At 39.0% G+C, this 24255-nt stretch overlaps 1 protein-coding gene across 1 annotated transcript in view; it reads right to left on the bottom strand.

Moving 5' to 3' along the window:
- The window catches only part of DMD (dystrophin), a 2004585-nt gene that overhangs the window by 326792 nt on the left and 1653538 nt on the right, over window positions 1–24255 (bottom strand). The window contains exons 55-56 of the mRNA XM_082716529.1: window positions 17317–17437; window positions 16427–16695 (exon numbers count right to left, since the gene is read on the bottom strand). Of these exons, the coding sequence (XP_082572655.1) occupies window positions 16427–16695; window positions 17317–17437 (390 nt within the window). The remainder of the gene's footprint in view (window positions 1–16426; window positions 16696–17316; window positions 17438–24255) is intronic.

Genomic DNA, 24255 nt, shown 5'->3' with positions numbered 1-24255 from the left:
AAAAATCTGACAGCGAACTCCTAAATAAAATAAGTCAGCTTAGGGGCGCCTGGGTGGCTCAGTCAGTTAGGCATCTGTCTTCAGCTCAGGTCATGATCCCAGGGTCCTGGGATTGAGTCCTGCATTGGGCTCTCTGCTCAGTGGGGAGCCTGCTGCTTCTCCCTCTCCCTCTGCCACTTCCTCTGCTGTGTGCTCTCTCTCTCTGTGTCAAATAAATAAAAAACTTAAAAAAAAAAAGCCAGCTTATTTCCTTCAGCTTCCATAACCGAATTCTTTACATCTGTTATTTGATTTATGTTATGTTGGAGCCTGTGTTCATTTCTGACATGCCTCTAAGCCTCTGAGCAAGAACACAACATTCTAGTTTTGGGTGCCGACCAGAGAGTTTTCAGAGAAACGGAGCAAGTGGGAAAAATTGAGGACTAATCTATTTAAGGAAAATATCTTCTGCTGATGGTGATACACCTTGGTGTAGTCTTCCAGAGGGCACTGTGGCAAGGATGAATGAAAATGTTAAGAACACATATGGCATGGAGCATTGGGTGTGCTGCATAAACAATGAATTTTGGAGCACTGAAAAAAAATAAAATTAAATTTAAAAAGTATTAGATAAGGCATGCAAAAAAAGAATATTTATATAGGAAAAGGTAACAAGGTCCATCCCAGGGTTTCCATGTACAATTGTAGAATGTTAGCCCAAAAGGGCCAGTGGGGCTGAAATCCAATCTGAGCTCCACTGCTAAACTGGTGAGCCTTGGCACAGGAGGCTATCTCTTCAAAGACACAGATACCTTACTCTACTTTGCCCAACATCTACTTCATAAATGTTGGGGTTGAAATGAGGGATGACTTGTGTCTCTTGCTCACTCTCTTTATCTCTCCCTCCTCTTCTCTCTCATGTTTGGGGTTTTCTACTAGAGAAAAAAATTCATTTACAGCTATTTGCATGCATTTCATCTTGTGTAGAAGGAGAATAGGGACACGGGCACCTCAGGACTGTTGCGAAGATGAATGAGACATTCGGGTCTATTTCTCCTGCACTCCACCTACAACCAGTGAAGCAGTGCCTCAGACAACTTGGGGAACACAAAGTCGCCCAAGGTATTATTTGGTCTGCTTCAGGGAGACTTTGCAAAGCAGAGGGTGGTGAGCTCATCCCTGAGAGCCACAGACTTAGATCCTTTCTGGGGTAGCTGTCACACTGGAGTCAACTTCAAATATTCCCCTGTGGTGGAGGAGCGGAATTCTGTCTTTCTTCCCTCCTCCATCATGTAGCTTTACAAGGTTTCCTTGAACTAGACATAGAACTGATAAACAAACACTGATATGGCAAGAGGAAGAAAGACACTTGTTCAGAGCTTGAACAAAGGGTAAGGAGTAGGAAAGCTTAATGTGTTTGGGGAAGGACAAATAGTCTTTAATAAGGTGAAACATGAAGTACAGGGCCGTTGTGGAAGACTAATCATGGGCATTTTCTTTTCTTTTAATAAATATTTTATTTATTTGTTTGCTTGCCTAAAAGAGAGCCCAAGTGGGGGAAGGAGCGAAGGGACAGAGAATCTCAAGCAGACACCACACTCAGCTCAACACGGAGCCTGGCTGGGGCTCTATCCTACCCACCCTGAGATTGTGACCTGAGTCAAAATCAAAAGTGTGACACTCCAGTAACTGAGCCACCGAGGCGTCCCTCATGGGAGTTTTCTGGGAGCAAGGTTATAGTGGGTATGAATGAGTAGCCTTTGCAGGGCAGATAAGGAAGGTTTCGGCAAAAGGGAACTATCAGGGGTGCCTAGGTGACTCAGTGGGTTAAAGCCTCTGCCTTCAGGTCAGGTCATGATCCCAGGGCCCTGGGATCTAGTCCCGCATCGGGCTCTCGGCTCGGCAGGGAGCCTGCTTCTCTCCCTCTCTGTCTGCCTGTCTCACTGCCTACTTGTGATCTTTGTCTGTCAAATAAATAAATAAAATCTAAAAAAAAAAAGGAACTATCATATTCTCAGCAACTGTTTTAATTCGATTTCATTACTACAGCCGAAAACTCTTATTTTATATCTACTATGCACGAACCATATACGTACTATGCATATACTATGCAATGGAAAATGGGACTCCCGCCAGAGATACACAACTATGTGGGTTATGGAAAGAACAATGTAATCAGGCTATGAGAAGCTGTGTCACTGGGGTTTGCAAAATGCACAGGAGACTGAGGCAGGGTGGGAGCAACTCCCTGAGTAGATAAGGAGTGCAATAACAGAAAAGTCATGTTCTCAGGGCGTGGCATGTTCATCTAGAAAATCCCAAGTAGACCAGCGTAAGCCTGTGGTCCTTTCAGAAAGGAGAAAATGAGTGTCTGCAGATTTGGGTAAGAAGGAACAATGGCTCAAATTAGAATGGTGACCAATGGGAGCAAACCATCTGTACAATAATATGTACAGTTCTTATGTATCTGAAAGAGACCATTCTGTCCTTCACTTTTGTGCAAGTTTATTTATTCACTCATGCCAAGAAATACTATTGGGCACCTATTTATGCCAGGGAATGTTCAAGCACCAGGGAAACGGCAGTGCACAAAAGAGACCACGTTCCTATAACTATGCAGCCTAACTCTAATAGTTATGATTTTATTTAAATGATGATTGTTATTACACAAGGCTTATAAAGAACAAATCCCAAGCCAAAACTTACCCATATCTACTAAATGCCACATTTAATAGATTAAATAGATTTAATCTTTTTTACAATAAAAAAGATTTTATTTATTTGACAGAGAGAGATCACAAGTAGAGAGAGAGAGAGGAAGGAACAGGCTGCCTGCCTAGCAGAGAGCCCGATGCAGGACTCGATCCAAGGACCCTGAGATCATGACCTGAGCTGAAGGCAGAGGCTTAACCCACGGAGTCACCCCGGCAGCCCCTAAATGCCACATTTTTGACCAAGCAAATGCAGGACAAAGTATGGTATGGTCTTGTATGTAGTGGTTCCCAAGAGACACTTTTTTTTCTGTTAAGACAAATTAAGCTACCTTGGCGTGTATGAATAATAATTAATAGACAAATCTAGGGTTGTGGGATTACCTGTGTGATATGCTACACCTAGTTTGCTTTATACTGGGCACAATTATTTAATTTTAATTCCATGGGGAAGGCAATCACTATTGAAACAAAATGAATTTTTGCTGAATTGATTTTCCATTCAATATATTGTTATCAACTTAGAAATATGAAAACAGAACTAAACCAGAGATGTATATAAATTTTCGAAGAGCTGAGATAAAAATAATTAAATGGAAGAGGGCTGAGAAGGATTGTAAAATGCACTTCAGTATCTACTTTTCTTTTCAGATTTTTGTAGCTCCTGAGTTTAATAAATGGTTTTAGTCTTTCCAAAATACCTTTCTTTCCTACAAAGAGAACAACAAAAGACTAAGATATGAAATGAACATAAAATAGATTTTCTTCCTCAAAATCTACGCGACAGTATGTCTAAGAATCAGACTGATAAATTTTTTACAATGGTTCATTTTCATTTCATTATATCCCTTGGCTAAAAAGAAAGTCTTACGTATTTGCTTGCAAGCTATGTTGTCCCTCCAGAAACATTAGTGGCTATTATTATTGTCATTATTAAAGACTTTATTTTATTTTAAGGAGGGGGATGGGGCAGAAGAGAGAGAGGGAGAGGAGGGACACAAGGAGTGAGAGAGGGATAAGCAGACTCTGCACTGAATGTGGAGCCTGATGTGAGGCTCGATCACATGATTCTGAGGTCATTACCTAAGCTGAAACCAAGAGTCAGATGCTTAACTGACTGAGCCACCCAGGCACCTTAGTGGCTATTATTTTTATCTCAATATATACATGTGTGTGCAAAAGATCTAGCCTCTTAAGTGGAACCAAGAATTGACTCAGTTCTCCCTGTTTTTCACATTATTGAGAACTTTCATTTTCAAGATATTCCCCTGGTTTTTCTGATAACATCTTAAAATAAGAGCTAAATTCATAGCTTGTTGTGTTCTGTTCTGACAACTGCTATCATGATAATGTCCACTTAAGTATGTGTGAATGATGAATAAATTACTACTTACACAAATGTGTCTAAGTGTCAAGCTGTCTAATCAACGTACTTAAATGTTATTTCAGAAAAAAAAAAAACAAACAACAAAACCTCAAAGTCATTGGCCAAACGTAGCTTTAAAAAAAAGTGATTAGTATTCAAGTAACAAAGACATCACACTTTAATAGTAATAGATTTTTTCCTTTTTCAAAAGAGGAGTATGACAGCAACCTCAAAAATCTGAGTGAGTGATGCTGTATCGATTATTTAAAGGAGAATACTGTTTCAGTCGGAAAAAAGGCTTTAAAATCTGAAAAAAACCTTTTCACTAAGAATTCAAGATTTTTTTTGAAAGTCAAAGTGGGTCAGATTTCATTAAGACCCATCTTGCATCTGACACTCAACTCCAACCCCCAGGCAATTTCAACACTGAGACAACCTTGGAAATGTCTTCTTTCAACCTTTATAACAAAATGTCAGGGTGCTTCCAAAGGTAATATTTTATTCCCTGTGTGAGCCAAAGGATCAATGGAACTTATGCTCATTTGTTTAGCTTATGTTTCTTTTAATTTTATGCTTTCCTGGATGCACAAAAGTTACCATTCTATTGGGAAACGCTTGTGGTGATTCAAGTAACCAGGTTTGTGTAGGCTGATAACAATGAACCATTCTCTGGCTTTAGCCTTGTCCCTGCTAGAAATATGTTGACATTGACAGCAAACTGACAAGAGGAGGGGGAAGTGGGTGAAATGTTGTTGTATGTGGCCTACTTGTCCTTGGGATGCACAAAAGCCTTAAATCACGGGGCGATTAAATGATAATTATTTAATTAAGACCTAATAGGATTTAAGTTCACAGCAATATATAGATGCCAAACTGGGTTAAAATATTTTAAAGTAGGAAGATCAGTCAGTAAGATGAAACTCAGTGTTGCTTTGTCACTGCTTCTGAAAAACAAACCAATAAATGCTGCTTACTTCCTACATTCACTTGAGTTTTTCTACTTAATTAATTACTACACTTTGGCATATATGCTTGAAAAACTGACTTTATTTTCTTTGCCAATGTGTTTAATGCCATGTTAAGATCATGATGATAGGACCTGAATATCTGGTAGGAAAAAGTTCTCATTTAGCCCACTGAGTCCATAATAATGTGGAATCCCAGGGAATAAGACTTCTAAAAACATGTGTGCTTTGAAACAGAACCAGCAGGCTCTTTGCTGCATGAAGAAAAAAAATTCACCATAAAAATCGATTCTTTAAAAGGAAATAGAAATCTATATTAGTGTTAGATTCTCCAGCCTCGTTCTGGTTAAGAGAGTTTGACATTTCAGGACTGAACACACCGTGGAAACTTAATAAATATTGAAGTTTACAAACAAAAACATAACAATGATATGTGGACCAATTTTTAAAAACATTGAAAATCAATGTGCCCTTGCTCTGCCTAATTCAGTTAACTCAATTATTTAATGTATACTTGATTTGAGTGGGTTTATACTAGTTATTTCAATTTCACATTGAACATTAATCAAATTACTTTTAATGTAACCCCCACCTCTACTCCTGCCAGGAACCCAGAATAAAGGGGAATGTTTGTTTGGAATGTTTCTTTTTTAATATCAAAGCATCTTTAAAGACATGTGTTTCTATTATATTTATCCAATGATTCTTCGTACATAAACCACTCACCCCACACCATAACAATGGATTTTTTTTTTTTCATAGGCATTTAATGAACTGATTTTGCACCACCTTTGGGGGAAAAAAATCCCCCTTCCCCAGTCACTGCAGTTCATTCTACCTCCTGCTTTCTCCCCACAGCTCTCCCACTGCCACCTCACATCTGTCTCCATCTCGCCATACATATATCCTCCTCCCCTGAACACAGGGCCTCAAATGGGGTGACAAGTTATAAAATGTAGGACTCCTGTATAAGCTACCTGGTATTCATATCTAACAAGCAGGTTTTCATTTTCAAAAATTGAATAGTCCCAACTATTCTGAAGGTCTTCAATTTTAGAAACTCTATATTTACTTATACTCTGTATGTTCAGCAGGAAATTCTGAGAATTTTTTTGAAGATTTAGTTCATTTACTTTAGAGAGGCAGGGAGATAGAGAGACAGAGAGTATGAGCTAGAGGGGCAGAGGGTGAGGAAGAAGATCTGAGAAGAATGTTTAAGTTTGATTGTTGTCATTGGTGAATGTGATAACATGTAGACAGAGTTAAAAATTATGTGACTAAATATCTTAATTTTAAAGTATCAACAGTGGGAAGGCAATTTAACCTCTAAATCATCTGAAGCAGCCCCCAAATTGTCTGAGTGCCAGTAAAATACTAATAGGAAAATTGGAATAAATAATTGCGAACGTCTTCCACAAGAGACTCAGAAAGGGTAGGTCATTATTCATTTCAAGGTTTCTGAGTGAAACTATGCTCCCCACCTAAGCTATCAATCACTCTCACAGAAGGCCATGTGCCTGCATTCATTTTTGAATTAAATGTTCTGGATGTTGATAAATACAAAAGAATAAGTGGTATATTTACAGAAGAATTATTGAAGAACTGATTATTAACAACAAACAAAATATTTATTGTATATATTTATTTGTATATATATTGTACTTATATGTATATATTATATATTATTTCATATATAATTTTTATATATTTTATATATAAATTATAAATATTATTTTATATATATGTATGTGTGTATATGTGTATATATATACATACACATATGTGTGTGTGTGTGTATGTATAAATATAACAGCTTCATAATGGAATGGTGGTTCTTTTTTTGTTTTTAAGAGTTATTTATTTATCTGACAGACAGAGATCACAAGTAGGCAGAGAGGCAGGCAGAGAGAGAGGAGGAAGCAGGCTCCCTGCTGAATGGAGAGCCCGATGTGGGGGTCATTGCGGGGCTCAATCCCAGGATCCTGGGATCATGACCTGAGCCAAAGACAGAGGCCTTAACCCACTGAGCCACCCAGGTGCCCCTGGAATGGTGGCTCTTAATGTGTCCCTGGACTAAGAGCATCACCATTACCAGGAAACTAGTTAGAAATGCAGCTGTGTTTCAGAACCCCTGAATTGGAAGCTCTGGGTTTCCACAAGCCCTCCAGGTGATTCTGATGCTCACTAAGGTGACAACCACTGCCATAGAAAATTCTTGACATTCTCAATGACTATGTCTCGGTAACTCAAGTCTTCAAATGCATAAATAGCTGATCAATTCAGACACTTATAGATTACATATCTATGAAGCCCAAGTCACTTATGAAGTCATTTTCTTACTAACAATCATCCCTTTCTTAGACCTTTTCATTAACTCTTCTTTTTCATTATCAATTCCTGTAGGTACCTAGGAGGTGGGGCAGAGGGAAGCTAGATTTTTCATGAAGAAACACAATCTTCATTAATTCTAGATAATTATTGCATGTACAAGAGCTAAACAGCATTAAGAAGGCCACGTCGAGATGCAGAGGCTGAATGACTTACTAGGGTCCCTGGCTGGAGACACTTTCCCTGGCCTGACATCTGTCCCCCCTGCTGTGACTGATGGTCACCAGCATCTCATGGCTGCCTCTCTTTTTCAGAAAGGTGACCTCTGCTGATGGGAGCCCCTGAGCCCAAGAGGCAACACACATTTTTGGCTCAGGAGGTAACTTCTGTCTCCAGTAGTGGGCCCCAGTCAGCAGTGTGATGGAGCAGAGTTCAACAGTCCACTGTGTTTTTCTCTTCCCAATTCTGCATTCAGTGAGATTATGTTGGTAGCCTGAATCTGCCACAGTGGGAGTATGGACCCCACCGTTGGAAAATGCTACAAATGAGCATTCACTCCATCTCAGAGCTAACTGATCCATATTTACCAGCATACTGCTGGCCACTACCGCAGGGATTACCTGGGGTGTGAAAGGACATCCCTGTCATGCGGTGTGTATGCCAGCACTCTCTCTATGTGGATCGGGGCATAGTCAGATTTGGCTGGAGGTGGCATACTTGCTTGGCTCTTCTTCTCCCTTATTATGTTTCCTGTTTCCCTAACTCTCATACAGGTTTCTCCTGAAAGCACACTCTTTATAAATCAATGTGCACCGAGGGCCCTGTTCTCAGGGTCTGTTTCCAGGGAACGTGACCTATAACAGAAGTTAAGTCATTAGTTAATTGACTGCTGCACAGAAGCTTCAAAGAATACGTGCTCAAAATTACAAAAAGCTTCTTTAAGTCATGGACCTTGTGGGTCACAGTGGTCAGATAAAAACGCAAAAGATAAATTTGAAATGACAAGGACCTACTCTTTGTGGATATGCAGAAAAGAAAGAAGCTGATGGCAAAAGATGAAGGCTGTCTGCACAAATTGGGCAATTTTCATATCACGTTTCTCAAATTATGTTTTCATACCCGTGGGTAAATGTCCTGGGGGATTCGTTCACTTAAGATTTTGGAGAAAGCCACTTCCATATTCAAACAGAACTAATACCTTATGGAGAAGATCACAAAACTGCCATGAGATGTAAAAAAATAAAATAAGAAACATCAAAGGAACTTCATGCTCCTGGTAAAAGGAGGCAAGCAGGGAGGGGAAGAGTCCTTGACCATTGAGAGAAGAGAAGTAGAAGAGTTTGAGAAGCACTCTGTAAAATGTAACTGAAAATATTATTTTAGTATAAAATAACCTTACTATGAAAAAAATGGACTCTTCCTATTATGAAAAAGTTAACCATCTTCAAAGCATAGGGTTACATTAGTCTCATAAGCACATGTGTTCCCATAATACCCAGAGAACTGGGTTTACCAAGAATAATTATTCAAGGCCATTGTTTAACCTCGTTAATATAAGGTTATATAAGGCAGTAAATTGGTGCCTATGTTCCCCGTGTAATTCTGAAAATTGTAATAGCCAAATGGGACAGCAGGAGCCTACTCCTTGGGTTGTTTGTTCTCAAGTTATGCCTTCTGTGTTTACAGTAGGAGAGTAACATAGTTGTGAACTTTAAACATGTTACGACTTTGGCAGACTCCAAAGGAGAATGAAAATATACACTTGCTATGTGCTTCCATTTTCTAAGGAACTATGGAACGTCAGGTAAAACACACATTTCCAAACTGTTTCTTGTTAACGTGGTACATGCATATAAATGTACAAGCTAATATAAATTCTTGTTCCCTCGGCTTGTTGCCGTATAATAATATGTCGAGAAAAACTAAGCTGCCATTAATATAATCCCCAATACAATTTTATTCATGAAATAAACATTCATACTCCATAATGAGATCAGACTTCTCTGGGTATAGGCTTTAACCATGTCATGAATGAATGAACGAATGACTGAGTTTCGAGATCCGTTAATGCTGACAGTCTAGTACTTAAACTTTTGAAGAGTCTTTTTATGATCTAAGACTCTTGAGGAATAGTATTTATAATTACAACCAGCCACAAACAAAGCTTCTGGAGTAAATCCTCAGTAAACAGGATTGGCATATTAAAGGATCAGGTTTTGATATGCTTGTTTTCAAATAATAGGAAGGATGACATTCTTTGGAGAAATATTTATTATCTAATTAAATACTTCCTTAGCAGAATAATGTCAGATGAACTCGTTAGCTGAACATTTTGATTATCCATGTTCTCCTAAATATCCCATGACCAGAAGAGGAGCTGTACAGCTCTGATTTAATGCAACAACAATGGTAACCGATTCTAGCTCTTTTAGCACAGCCCATCAAAGGAATACAAAGAAATCCAAATTAAAATAAGTTCAATAATAAAAAAAAAACCATGTTCCTCTTCCAAATGTTCTAAAGCCTTTCCCTATCTTTAAGCAAAGTTCACTCAGTAATTATCTTATTTATGAAAGTAAAAGCAGAAGGATGTTTCTCTTACTAGATAAAGGCCTTTATGCTTTGAAAGTAGATGGCATCTCGAAACAGTCAAAAAGAAAGCGTGTTGAATGTCATCAACTCATTTCCTCCCACCCACTGTTTTAAATCGTTTGCTCAGTTCCAATGTATACTACACTTACATAAGTTGTTTATGAAGAGCCAAATTAATAGTCTCTGCAATTGTTTTCGTTGGAATTTGGAGAGCTGACAAATGAATTAGTAGAAAATGGCAATTCTACATGAATTAGCTTTTAAGTCTCCCTAAGAGGCTGATGCAGAACTTAATAAGAGACTTATTAGGAGAAGTAGGACAACTTAATTCAGATTGATTATAGACTTCGGTGAAGACAGCTGGGGTTCAAATGAAACGAAAAAGAACTTATATGCACTTCAAAGTATGCTAAGCAGATGTCTGAAACAATTACTCTGCACTGGCTTTTCCGAAGTTTCAAAGGCAGGATGGGAATAGCATGGTAAAGGAAGGTTCTATTTGCCTAAGTCGAGGTAGAGGCTTTTAAAACACACAGAGCCCTTGCTAAAATCAGATGCCTTGGGTAAGAAACATGATTCGGCACTGCTGTCCTAAGTAATTTGCTGTTAGCTTTATAAACAAAGCAGGAAATGAGAAAGAATACGTGGGAACCGAGGAATAAGTTCTCCCGGAACGTTAACTTACAATTTATTGTACACAGAACAAATAATTTGGTCAGGATTTTTAAGATGACGAGTCTCTGCTTTAGTTTCTAAGCTCTATTAAAGCCCACAATGACCATTCTATTTTAAAAAATAAATGCGACACTTTTAGAGTATGCAAATGAGGTTTTACCATAATATGCCTTCTTGTAGAAATATTCCAAGATATTAAAGGCCAAATCATATGCTCTTCAACATCACAGATGCATGCTTTAAAAAATGGGATTAAAAACAAAAACCCAGGATACAACTCAGGTTACTTTGTATGACAGGTGCTAGTTCCATATGTAACCCAGATTTATAAAATGTTTACATCTTTTTCGTTTGTATTTTTTTCTTAAAGTCTACTTAATACACATAGCATTTGTAGAAAAATAACAAAAGCCTCTACAGAGCAATTCATTTGCAGTTTATAGCCATTAATAAAATATTAGGGAACTTCTCCAGTTACGGGCAGTGACCCTTGTTCATCCTGGAGATATCATTTCTTTAGTCAGTGTTGAGAGACCACTCATATTTTGAATCATTCTTAGGGCTTCCCTGTTTGTGATGGTTCCATCTAACCTCGTATCCCCAACTCTATCAGAATGGGTTATAAGCTTTCTCACTAAAACTCACATACAAGAAAGCGTTGAAAGTTGGCTCATATAAATGACAAATATAAGCAAAACTAATAAAACATTAGAACCAGAGTTAAGATAAGAAAAGCAATAAGGGAAGAGAGAGTTGAGTGAACATGGCAGAAAGCTTCCACTATGTTACATCACATTTCACATTTGCTCTTGGGAGGAAACATACTTGCTTTTCTCAGTGTCAAAGTCCGAGATAGCATTTCATTGATAAATTTCTCAAATAAACCAAGCCACAGGGACTCAGGATGGTGAGCTTGAAGAGATGCATTTGCCAATTAACTTCTTACATTTTTAGATGTGAATGCTAAACACACAAGTCAGGATGGCATGGTGGCTTCATTATAGTCCCTGGTCTACTACACATGTTACTGCATTGTTCTTAAGGATAATTCCAAAGAGATCTAATCCAAACATCTCATCGTGAGAACTTAAGGAAAAACTCAGAGAATCCCTGTCCTTGACCTTTCGCAGGAAGAAATGTAAGTTAAAAGTCTCAAAAAAAAAAAAAAATAGAAAGGAAATAACTACATAGCTGCGACAAATTTGCATAATCTCAAATGGCAGCCTGGGGGAGTTTAATTATGGTGATGGTGTGAAAAACTGTGTTTCAAGGCGACAGGCAAACTAAGGGCAGTGAAATATTCCTGGCTCAAGAATGATGTACCACTCTGTGTAAAGAAACCAGGGTAGATTAGAACAAAAAGGAAAACTTGGAGCAAAAGCAACTCTTCAACTTTTTCATACGGGAGTTGTCTTCAAGAACAAAAATGTCATATGTAGACCATAGGTTCCAAAGTCATTCTGCTTTTGGGGCCCCTGGGTGGCTCAGAGGGTTAAAGCCTCTGCCTTCGGCTCAGGTCATGATCCCAGGGTCCTGGGATCAAGCCCCGCATCAGGCTCTCTCCTTGGCAGGGAGCCTGCTTCCTCCTCTCTCTCTCTCTGCCTGCCTCTCTGCCTACTTGGGATCTCTCTCTGTCGAAAAAATAAATAAAATCTTTAAAAAACAAACAAACAAACTCATTCTGCTTTCTTAAAACCTGCATATATTTCACTTACAGATCTAAGTAGGGCACCTAGTAATTCAAGGAGCTCTTCCTACTCCCCGTTATTGCAAGGAAAGTAAGAATATTTGTGCAGTCACAGAAGCAGTGGTGTTATCTCCAGTTAAAGGAGAAATCACGGTTGTGTCCTTGAAATATTTGATAAGCAGTATAAATTCTGAATTTTAAAAATAGAGGCATTTACATTTTTTATTTTATTCTAGGGGTTATTCCTACGGAAGCTTTTCTCAGTGTCAAAGTCTGGAAGGTTGAGATTCTCTTAGTGAGCTAAATAATCAATACTGACACTGCGTTCGTGTCTATGGATTGATGATAGGTACACTGTGCTGAAGATGATCAGTCAGCAGCGATGCCACTTCCAGAGTGTCCCAGGACATTGTTTTGCTGTTTTATCCCTTCACCAAATTGCACAGCCACATTTGCTAATGAAATGACATAATGCTCAATCCCACAGAAAAACACATGCCACAGTTAAGTTGTATAGTAACTTCTTTACCAAATAAGAGGAGAGTGGAGGTGGGTATTACAATAGAGTCACTAGGGGTGGTGAAAATGAACTCAAGTGGGGAAATAAAATGCTCTCTGGCTACATGCCTAGCTATCAGTTTGGAGTTCCCTACAGCAGGGAGCCTCTGAGGGCTTCAATTGCTGTGTAGAAAAATGGGAACAGTGGTTTTAAGTACTCTTCTACTTCTTTTCAAAGTAAGTTTCAGTTAATAAAATTCACTCCCTGTAAACTACCACCACCAAATCTTCAGAGTTTCAAACCCAGTGTTGTTGAGAAGCAACAGAGAAAATGGATTTATCTGAAGCGTTGGCATGCATAAGCTCTTTTAGAAAGGAATAGTGGGTGCATCTAGGTTTTGTTGTTATTGGGATCAGAGTGAGCATCTTACCAATGAAGGTATGGGAACTAAACTCCGAATTAGGATCAAGACCAGGTAAGAGAAGGGAAGTGAAAGGAAAAATGCAAATAGGCTTCAGAAAGGGTCAAGCTGTTCTACTTGGAGTGATTTTTTTGTTATTGAATCATGCTGCATACATATTGATCCATACTCAGAATACTACAAAGGCACCTGTGTGGCAGATACAGCTTAGAATGGATCCCTTATGTCTCCTGTAAAGCCTATAGGTTTGGCCACTTAATTTATCAACCAGTTTGGATCCCTTGAGACATTCTTTTAACTTCATTTGTCATTTTGGGGGCAGATTCTAAAAAAAGGCAATTCCTATATTTTTGAAAAAAGTACCATTTTTAATGCTGGACAAACACAAGGCAATACATTTCAAAAGATTATTTTAATTTCCAAGTAGCCAGCAATGTTAACCATTGCTTTACTTACAAGACATAAGGTCTCAGGATGTTAGGGTAGAAGAGATTTTCCAAGCTATACAGTCAAATTTGTAATCGTCTCTTAAATCTCCACCTACCAATTTAATGAAATCAGTTCGACATTAGACCACAGGCTTCATATGAGCAAAGACCAAGTCTGCTTCATTCACAACTGCGTGTAATAGCACATTGTATGGTGGCTCATAAACAAGAGTGGAGTGAAGGAACAAAGAAGCAGAAGTAGATTCCTTCATATGTTGTGGAAGCTGTGCTAGGAGCAGGGCTTTCATATATACACAGCATGACCCTTTTGGGAAACTTACTTTAAGTGACCAGTGACAATACATGGGAAATATAAGCGTGACAGCTGAAGGATGTGAGGTGATCTCTGAAAACACTGACTAGGGGCCATTTTTTCTGTTGAGTGGGAAGACAAACTATAAAGATGGAAGCCATTTGAGCTGGGCCTTGAGGGCTGAGTAGGAGATCACCAGGCACATAAGGTGGGGGTAATCCAGGCCAAGAGAAGAGCATTGGCAAAGGCAAAGATTTAGGAGAAAAGCTGGCATATTTGGGTAAAGGGGTGCGAGGGACAGAATGCATGGAATGGCCCGAAGGGTGGGAGTCACAATTGGGAATTTCAACCAGGGCTAGGAAGAAAAGGGCCACATGCCCCCTTCATGCCTGGGACTTTGTTCTCAGGCACGCAGTGTCCCATGATGGGTTTGGGCTGTTGCTGGAAAAGGATGGGTAATGGAGACATCCAATAAAGAAACTGCTCATGCACTCATTCATTAACCAAATGTTTAAAATGCAGTGTTTATCAGTTGTTGTGATGAGTACCAGGGGTTGTATGAAGTGCTGAATCACACTGTTGTACACCTGAAACTAATATGACACTGTATGTTCACTAACTGGAATTTAAATACAAACGTAAAAAAAAGAAGGAAGAAAATGTAGTCTTTATGATATGCCAGAACATGGGATTAAAAATGGGATTGGCGGGACGCCTGGGTGGCTCAGTTGGTTGGGCAGCTGCCTTCGGCTCAGGTCATGATCCCAGCGTCCTGGGATCGAGTCCCACATCGGGCTCCTTGCTCTGCGGGGAGCCTGCTTCTCCCTCTGCCTCTTCTGCCATTCTGTCTGCCTGTGTTCGCTCTCTCCCCCCCTCTCTCTCTGATAAATAAATAAAATCTTTAAAAAAAAATGGGATTGGCGCGGGATTTAAAGAAGTATGATATAATAATCTGAATACCACATGCTGAGGGCTAGAACAAGACACCGGTTGAAAAGAGGAGAGAAAAGAGAAAAGATATATTCAGAGGTAAGATGCAATTGGTAAAAATGTGGAAGGATTTAAGGAAGGAACGCAAGTGTGAAGCCTGAGCAACTTGACCTTGGAAACACAGAAGAAAGGGCAGGTAAAAGGGGACAGCAGCAGGGGAACGGACAGACATGAGAATGAATGACCTTGGTTTCAGAAGGGCTGCATCTGGATTCTAATGACATTTGGGTGAAGAGATTGGCAAAGAGATCCTGCCCGGAAACAGACTTGTCACCATCCTCTCCACTTCACATTGGGAGCGTTTACACAATACAAAAGGCCTTGAGCTAAGTTTAGAAACTTGGGTGTGCCAACATCTAAAGGGTGGGGAGCGTTTCAGAATTGAGGAAAATAAAGGAAGAAGAATGTGGATGGAAAAATGCCACGGAGGGCCAGAGCGAGGAGACCTACCAGAATGAGGCTGCCGGCAAACATGCCAAGTGCAGGTCAGAAATTCACTTTTTTTTTTAAGATTTTATTTATTTATTTATTTATTTGACAGACAGAGATCACAAGCAGGCAGAGAGGCAGGCGGGGCGGGGTGGGGAAGCAGGCTCCATGCCAAGCAGAGAGCCCGATGCGGGGCTCAATCCCAGGACACTGGGATCATGACCCAAGCTGAAGGCAGAGACTTTAACCCACTGAGCCACCTAGGTGCCCCAGAAATTCACTTCTTTTGAATTTAAACCTGGGAAGACTTTTGTTAGTTCTGATGCTAGATGAGTGAACAAAACATGTTTTCAATGTGCTGATTTTCAAAATGATACTCCTAAATATGTATATTCTTTCTTTATAAATATATTTATCATCTATGTGCCACAAGGGCATTTAACTTTGGTCTTGGGGACAGTATTCCAAATATATAATGATATTTCCTAATATCTGCAGTGGACTATTACGACTCAAAATTGTATTATATACATTGCCTTCTAAGGGAAGGGCAGCAGTAACAGCCTCAATTCACAGTACCATAACTCACCCACGTCATATAATTTCATTAGCACAAAGGCCAAAGCCTAGACTCTTGGATCTTGATTAAGTGTTGTATTTTCCCCTTCTGATACTAAGTTTTGCTGAGAATGCATATGTGTGTGTGTGCGCGCGCACGTGCACACACACACACACACACACACACACATCAGATCATCTTAGTACAAACGCTTAAATTCATTTCCTAATAGCAAAATTTGATTGTTTCACCCTGTAACTTTTTAATATTTCATTCCACATTACTAAAGACAGAAATGATTTGATCACTATCTCTTCTTAAATAGCGCATCCAAGATGATTTTTGAATTTGTGAAAGACAGACTGATTTCTAAAGCTTAAGGGCGCTATTTTTAACTTGGTGAGAAAAAAATACTGCACTCAAGTTCAGATTTGAAGCTCTTTTGAGTGTCTCAAAGGCTCTGAAGCAAAGCAATAGATGTTACCTTCACTTTTTCGAGGTGATCTTGGAGAGAGTCAATGAGGAGGTCACCCACAGGCTGCCAGGATCCCTTGATCACCTCGGCCTGACGTAGTTTGAGGTCCAGCTCATCTGTTGCTTCCTGAAGTTCCTGAAGTCTTTCGAGGGCCTCGTCTATTTTTCTCTGCCAGTCTGCCGAGTGCAGGTTCAATTTTTCCCACTCGGTGTTGACCTCCTCAGCCTGCTTTCGTAGGAGCCGTGTGACATTCTGAGCTCTCTCCTCAGGAGGCAGCTCTAAATTGGTAATATGACAAGGTTTTAGGACACAATCACTTTTGTTAAAAAAAAAAACAAACCAACAACACATTGTTGAAAAGGTCATCCTAGAAGAAAGAGAGTACAGTCTAACAAGAGGCCAACCTGCTGATTAATGGTTCCTTTACACTTTGGCATAAATTTTGATAGTGTCCAGCCCATCTCAAGTCTGTCCTCCTGAGTTTATCTGTTCTACCTTCTATCATTCAGATAATTCAAGGTTGATTTAAGCTACTGAGTAAAGAAATGCACACCACAAGCTCTAATTTACTTCAGTCAGGCTCTAAAATTGAAAATTAGCTTGTAGTCTTTGCAACAATAGCATTCCTTCACACAGATACCCTCTTTTGTTTATTATTTTTTAAATGTTTCAATAACTGATCACTAATTAATCTCTTTTACTGTTTATTTATGAATGTGCAAACAAATTTAGGCATGGTGGTTTATGATTCCTTTTTCAACATCTATGTTTAATTTGAATCGATTCTATTTAACTTAGAAAATATGAGAGCTATCCAGACCCTGGCAGCAAGAACGGATGGGTCTCTGTCACCACTGATCCTTCTATCAATATGTTATTACAGTTCCACATTCAATTACCTCTGGGCTCCTGGTAGAGTTTCTCTAGTCCTTCTAAAGGCTGCTCTGTCACAAATATTCGTACAGTCTCGAGAGTACTCATGATTACAGGTTCTTTCGTTTTCAATTCCCTCTTGAAGGCCTGTGAAATGAGATGAAAAGAAATGCTTATTTGGCTTGTGGCATTCTTCTCAAAATTAATCCTGGGTGTTCAGAACTTGGTTATGAAATTCCCAGGTCAATTCCTATCTCCTTTATTTCTAAACCGATAGTCACAAAATGATAAAGAAGGCTGTATGGATCTTTCTGTTAATCAGGAAGCCATTGTGTATCTAAAGCTATTCTGAAGAGCATGGGGGGAACTTCTAAGATATGTTAATGTCTTTTCATTAGGATAAGAGTGATTTATTTGTACAACCTGACTGCCAAACCTGAGATCTGAAGCCAAAGTTGCAAAATACACATATGCAAAACACTAGCAGGGCTAATGAATACTTCATGCACCCAAAAGAATGGTTATCCAGAACACAGGGAGTCTGAAGGGCCATTTAGAAGAACTTAGGTTGTACTGAAATATACAACCAATCTAATTCATAACAACCAGCTAATTCTGTCAAATATCTGACAACAAATAAAATGCAATGTTTACAGTAAACTATGTAAAAACTCAGTACTTCTGAAAAATGCCCAATACATAACCCACTGTGACTTCTTTAAGAATGGTAGAAATGTTTTGAGGTATACTGGATGTAGGAATTGTGGGACTAGGTTTCTATAAAAGGGCAGGCCTAGAGTTGGTCTCTAGGTTAGTTACCAGTTTTAATCTCTAATCTGTAATCTTCACTGATACAGGGAATTAAAAGGAAAGCAAAATACATAGTTTCTACCTTCAGGAAGCTTCTGGATGAGAAGAGGGGAGAAAACTAACACAGTAGAAACAGAGTGAAAACAATAAACTTTGTACATAATTGATCACTAAGGCTTGTGAGACATCATGTGAGGCTAGAATAAATTAACAGATACTTGAAAACCATTGAAGATACTCATTGACCAGACTGCCATCTCAGAAATGAGGATGTTAATGAAAGTATTAAGTACCACATAAACATTAATTGATCAATGTAAAAGCAACAGCAACAATAATAATAATTACCCTGTGCTAGTACTTAATTATTCATATCCTTTTTCAATTCTGCCCTATTTTTAGCAATGTTACCTAATGACTTTAAGCCCCGAGGGAAAATTCAGCTGTATTTCCCTTGAACTTCAGATATGTTATGTTGTAGTAATGCTCCAGAACTCTATTATATGACATATTTACAAATACAATCCTCATCATTCAGAAAAATCCTGAGGTTGATACTTTGCAAAATGATTCATCTTCCATAGTTTAGTTATAATTCAGTAAAGAGAGGTAAAATGTTTGAATTGAAATAATAACATTCTATAAGTGAAATATTAGGATTCAGTCTGTGGATGGGGATGCAGTATCTGTACAGTGAGATAATTTGGTGTCCTTGAAATAATAAAGAGTAGGTATTACCATACAGAGTAGGTGGACTATGTACTCGGCTTACACGTAAGGCTGATTCTCCAATATTTCATTTGAAATCTGTGTGTGTATGTGTCTGTGTATATGCACAGTCTGTGTATATGCACAGACACACACACACACACGCATGTGTGTATGTATATACAACTTTTGCTCATACATCTAATCTTTCCAATTTCAAGAAAATTACTATCTCCTCCATAGGAGGAAATGGACTCTGACATTATAAAAATAATAACTGTTCCCTTTGTTAAACTACTACGTGTCAGTGGTTGTATCAGAAACTAGAAAAAAGTTGAACGCAAAACAACTCTTCCCATTTAGAAACTTGTATAAGTAGAAGAGTCAAACACATAAATAATTTGTTTATTTTTAAAGATTTATTTATTTATTTTAGAGAGCTAGAGCACAATCAGGGAGGGGTAGAGGGAGAGGGAGAGAGAATCTCAAGAAAAGTCCGCATTCAGCAGGGTGCCTGAAGTGGGGCTCGAACTCACAACTCTGAGATCACTGCCCTGAGATCACAATGTCAGCTGAAACCAAGAGTGGGGTGCTTAACTGACTGTGCCACCTGGGCACCCCTAATTTCAGCACAGTGTAGAAAGTGTTATAGGTTAACACAATATGGGAAAGGAAATTGGAAAACACTTCCTAGAGAAGATACTATTCATAAAGAATTCTTTTTTAAAAGATTTTCATTTATTGATCTGAGAGAGAGAGAGAATGAGAGACAGAACATGAGAAGGGAGAGGTCAGCAGGAAAAGCAGACTCCCTGCATAGCAGGGAGCTCGATGCAGGACTCAATCCTGGGACTCCAGGATCATGACCTGAGCTGAAGGCAATCGCTTAACCAATGGAGCCACCCAGGCGCCCCATAAAGAATTCTTAAGCACGAACACGAGTTAGCCTTGGAAATGCAGGTTAGAGGAAGAGGAAGAAAAATGATGATAATACAGGTATGAAGACAAAAGAACATAATATAGTGTGGCATGTGTAGTTATCTCAAGTAGGCCAGGTTTCTAGAACATAAAGTACAAGGAGAGGACATATCCAGAGATGAAGTAAGATAGTGTCATTATCTTAAACTATATTTGACCTTTAACTCAGAAACTGAAGCTCAATCTCTGAGTTGCTAAGAAGTTTAGGTATTCTCTTGCAGGAACTCAGGAAACTTTGAGAGAATTTAAGTAGCGGAGTGGCATGGGCATGTGTGTGTTTCAAATAGATGTCCCTGGTATAAATACAGATTAAGTATTTGAGAAGGGCAAGAATGCACTTAGACCAATTAGGAGGCAACTGTATGAATTTAGTGAAAGATTATGAGGATCTGACCCAGGGGTAGTAGGCACCAAAATAAATAAATAAATAAATAAATAAAAATTAAAAAAAGAGGATAGAGGGATAAAGTAGGGAAATTTTTTTAGTGGGGAGAGGTGTAGGAATTTGGTGAATGAACACAGAAAGGAAGGAGCAAGGAAGACTTCCAGTTTCTAGGTTGGGGAAATGAGTGGATGCTGGAAGAAATTAACCTACATGTGAAGAAATAAACACTCCCAGATTTCTCAGCATGCCTATAAAAACCTCTGGCTCTCGAGAAACTTCCCATACCATGGGAACTAGATCTGCAGTCATGTGTCTAGTTAATTTCTCCCATCTAATAGGACCAAATGGTTAGAGCCCAGAGTAAGGTCCCAGGTTCAGCTCCAAGCTATCAGCAAGACTGGAGTGGCTATCCCTTTAGGAATTTACAGTTTGGGGGGAGAAAAAAGCCAAGACCTTGGTGACATTCCTAGTTTGTAAAATCTAAGGCATGTGGGGCTATTTGGCTTCTGGAGAAGTTGGAGTTAGGACTCAGGCCTTTTATGTTTCTAAGGAGACCCTTTCAAGAGGAGAAGGGGACCCTTTCTGGAAGAAAAGACCTCCTTCCCCTTTATAAGAAAGGAAAATCTTTCTTCCTGGTCTCTGGACTTGGGAATATGCAGCTAGCCGTGTAGGAACATTTTCCATGGCAAATTTGAAATCTGTCTCTGTGGGCGCCTGGGTGGCTCAGTGGGTTAAGCCGCTGCCTTCGGCTCAGGTCATGATCTCAGGGTCCTGGGATCGAGTCCCGCATCGGGCTCTCTGCTCAGCGGGAAGCCTGCTTTCTCCTCTCTCTCTCTCTCTCTGCCTACTTGTGATCTCTCTCTGTCAAATAAATAAATAAAATCTTAAAAAAAAAAAAGAAAAAGAAATCTGTCTCTGATTTCAAAATCAGAGACAGATTTCTTTTAGTTACCTAACACTGATCCAGAATACCTCATGTGCACAGTCAGGATAAAATTAATGAAGATGAATATTCAAAACCCAGTACTAACATGAGGGGGGAATCCATTTGGAGAACAGAGTAAGAGGATGTGATATGCTCAGTTTGAAGAGGTACCATTCCTTCCAGAAGGAAATAAATAGCAAATCCTGATGATTGAGGAGAAGAAAAGGAGATTCAGGAGCCATTTTCTCAGTAACATCCACTGAGTGCCTATGATTATGCATAGAAACAAGGATTACAATTACCTAAGTAGATGAGACTGTTCAGGCAGTGGAGTGGGCTAAAGAGAAAATTCTGGAGTGTATATAAAATTTATGGGCAGACAGAGGACCTGGATCCCTGAGATGCCAAGAAAGAATGGAATGGACAGGTAGAAAGCTTGGGGGATATGAGAAGTGTAGAACCATGGAAGGGAGAGGAAGAAAGTGACTGAGAGCTTCCAGCCATGACACAAGAACAAGATGGGCACTGAGAAGTGTTCATCGGACTTGGTGAGAGCAATTTCAGTGTAGGGCAGTTGCCTCAAAAGTAGGTTTAGTGGAGGAGTGAGTGGGAGGAGAAGGAATAAGTATTTTAGATGAACACCGTGCAACATATTTTTTTTCTGACAGGGAAAGAAAGAAGATAGGAAGGAAGACAGAGCAGATTACAATGTAAAAGGAAAAGGTGTTCGTTTCAGGATGGGAATCATTTGCACACAGGGTAGAAGATAGGAACTAGCAGTGGGGTAACTGACCATCCTGGTTTGTTGGGGACTGGGCAGTGCTTCATGAAGTGGAACTTTGAAGGCTAAAACCAGGACAATCTCACGCAAACCAGGACAGTTAGTTACCATAGCAGAGAGGAATCTATTAAAGACCTAGACTGGGGAAACAGGAGAGGATTTTTGGAGTAAGGCCTGTAATATAAGGAAACAGATCTTAAAGGTCTCATCAAATTGACAAAGTCTAAGACACTCTTTGATGATGCAGCTCCATTGTTGTGAGCGAACACCCATTGTGAGAGACCACTTGTTTGCCCCTCGAGTTGTTGCCAAGGGCTCAGCAACATCACAGCTGCACAGTTCATTTCTTAAATATGAGTCACTGAGGATTAAAACGAGTCTAAAGAAAAGACAAAGGAAGTTCTGTCATTACAAAGACATAAGAACCATTATTTTCACATCGTTGTCTGAAATTAAGAAAAGAAAGTGGATGGAAGGGAAGGTTATGTGCTCTATCTTCAACATTTGGGAACATGTACATGAAGTATAAGAAAGGTTAAAAACCCCAGGAAAAAAAGGAGAAATAGTTGGTTCAAGACAATCAGAAGATAAAGAAAATGATAATGTTTCTCTCCATATCGAAAAAGCCATAAATAGGAATATGTCATGGAAAAAGCCATAAATAGGAATACGTCATTTTAAGCATGGTTAGAAGGAAATGCTTTCTTCCATTTGTTCATTTAACAGATTTTGAGCATCTATCTGTACAAGCCACTGTTCTAGGCAAAAAGTATCAATGGTCCTTGTAGCAAGGAGTTTGAAAGAGATAGGCTTTAATAAATAGATTTTATTTATTTATTTATTTTAGAGATGGGGGAGTGGGGGAAGGAACAGAGGGAGAGGGACAGAACACTCATGCTGAGCACAGAGCCCCATGTGGGGCTTGATCCCATGACCTTGAGATCATGACCTGAGCTGAAATCAAGAGTTGGACACTTAACCAACCAAGCAACCCAGACACCCCTAAAAGAGAAAGGCTCACATAGTAAGTGCAAAAATGAAGACAACAATGACAAAACCACTGAAGATTCTGCTTTAAAATAAGGGAAAATCAGTTTTTCCGTACCTAAGCGACTTACCATAACCTGCACAGTATGACAGTTCATTGCATTTTAAGAGGAAGGGAAATGGAGACATTTTTTAAACAAAAATAAGAACATTCAATGTCAAGAGCCTTAACTCTTTCATAACTGTCTTGTCTCTCAAAGAAAGTGTATTTGAGTGATGTCTATATGCTGTGCTAAACTGATTTTGCCCCAGAGGATATGCTTAATATTTTAAATTGGACAAGTTGGTTCATTCATGTGCTGATGTAAAAAAGGTATCAGATATAGAGCTCCCCTTCCACACACATACAGAATAGTCTTTACATTAGTTAGATGTCAGTGTTCACACGTTAAGATATTTACTTCCAGAATCTTTCAAACAGATAAAATTATGTTCTTTAAAACACATCCTCTTCTCCATCAGGGCCTAAAACAATGATGTAGAAGAATCAGAAGCAACTATTAAAGGCTTAGGGCATCTTTGTGAAAAGAAAGTAACATTCTGTCTTATAAACAAGAGAAAAAATAAGGCATACTAGTTTGACGTTTTTCCTTCAGCTTCTTAAGTTTCACAGAATAATTTATATGAAGTGTGCACAACAAAATTATACTAGAGGGACATCCCAAGGTAAATTCATTTATTTTAAGGTAAAATTATCTGATAGATGATATTTACTATTTTAAGTTTATTTATTTAAGCAATCTCTACACCTGACATGGGGCTTGAACTTACAACCCTGAAATCAAGAGCTGCATGCTGTACCAACTGACCGAGACAGGTGCCCCTGATAGACAGTATTTATATATCACAAATACTAACCAACCGGGTGACTGACTGTTGGCAAATTAATTAGCTAATAGAAAAATATTAATTTTGAGCCTATTATGTATAAGATAGGGAAGATGTAGGAACTGGATCTTTGTCCTTAAGGAGTCAATAGTTTGGTTGAATAGGTGTATTTGTGGTGATACTATTATACTGTGAATGCTTTACCAATGCAGACTCAAGTACAGATAAGTTAGGATTTACCTAAGGCCATTAGTTCATTAGTCACTTAGAATCCAAATCTTGAAATTCTTAAGCTAGGCTACAGGTGAATGATGGTGAAAAATGAAGGTTCCTCGAATTATAATAATTTGAAAGACACGTAAGTGGCAAATCCCAATGGCCATGAAGCAAGTAAGAAATTTTAAAAACTTGAAAGTGGTAGAAAAGAACTGAGTCACTAATTATTTGACTTTTTTTCTCCTGCATCTCCTGCTTATAGGAAAAAACCAAATAGGGTGAATATT

The sequence above is a fragment of the Mustela nivalis genome, assembly GCF_964662115.1.
Source record: "Mustela nivalis genome assembly, chromosome: X".
Taxonomy (NCBI): domain Eukaryota; kingdom Metazoa; phylum Chordata; class Mammalia; order Carnivora; family Mustelidae; genus Mustela; species Mustela nivalis.
This window is presented reverse-complemented; position numbering and strand designations above follow the sequence as displayed.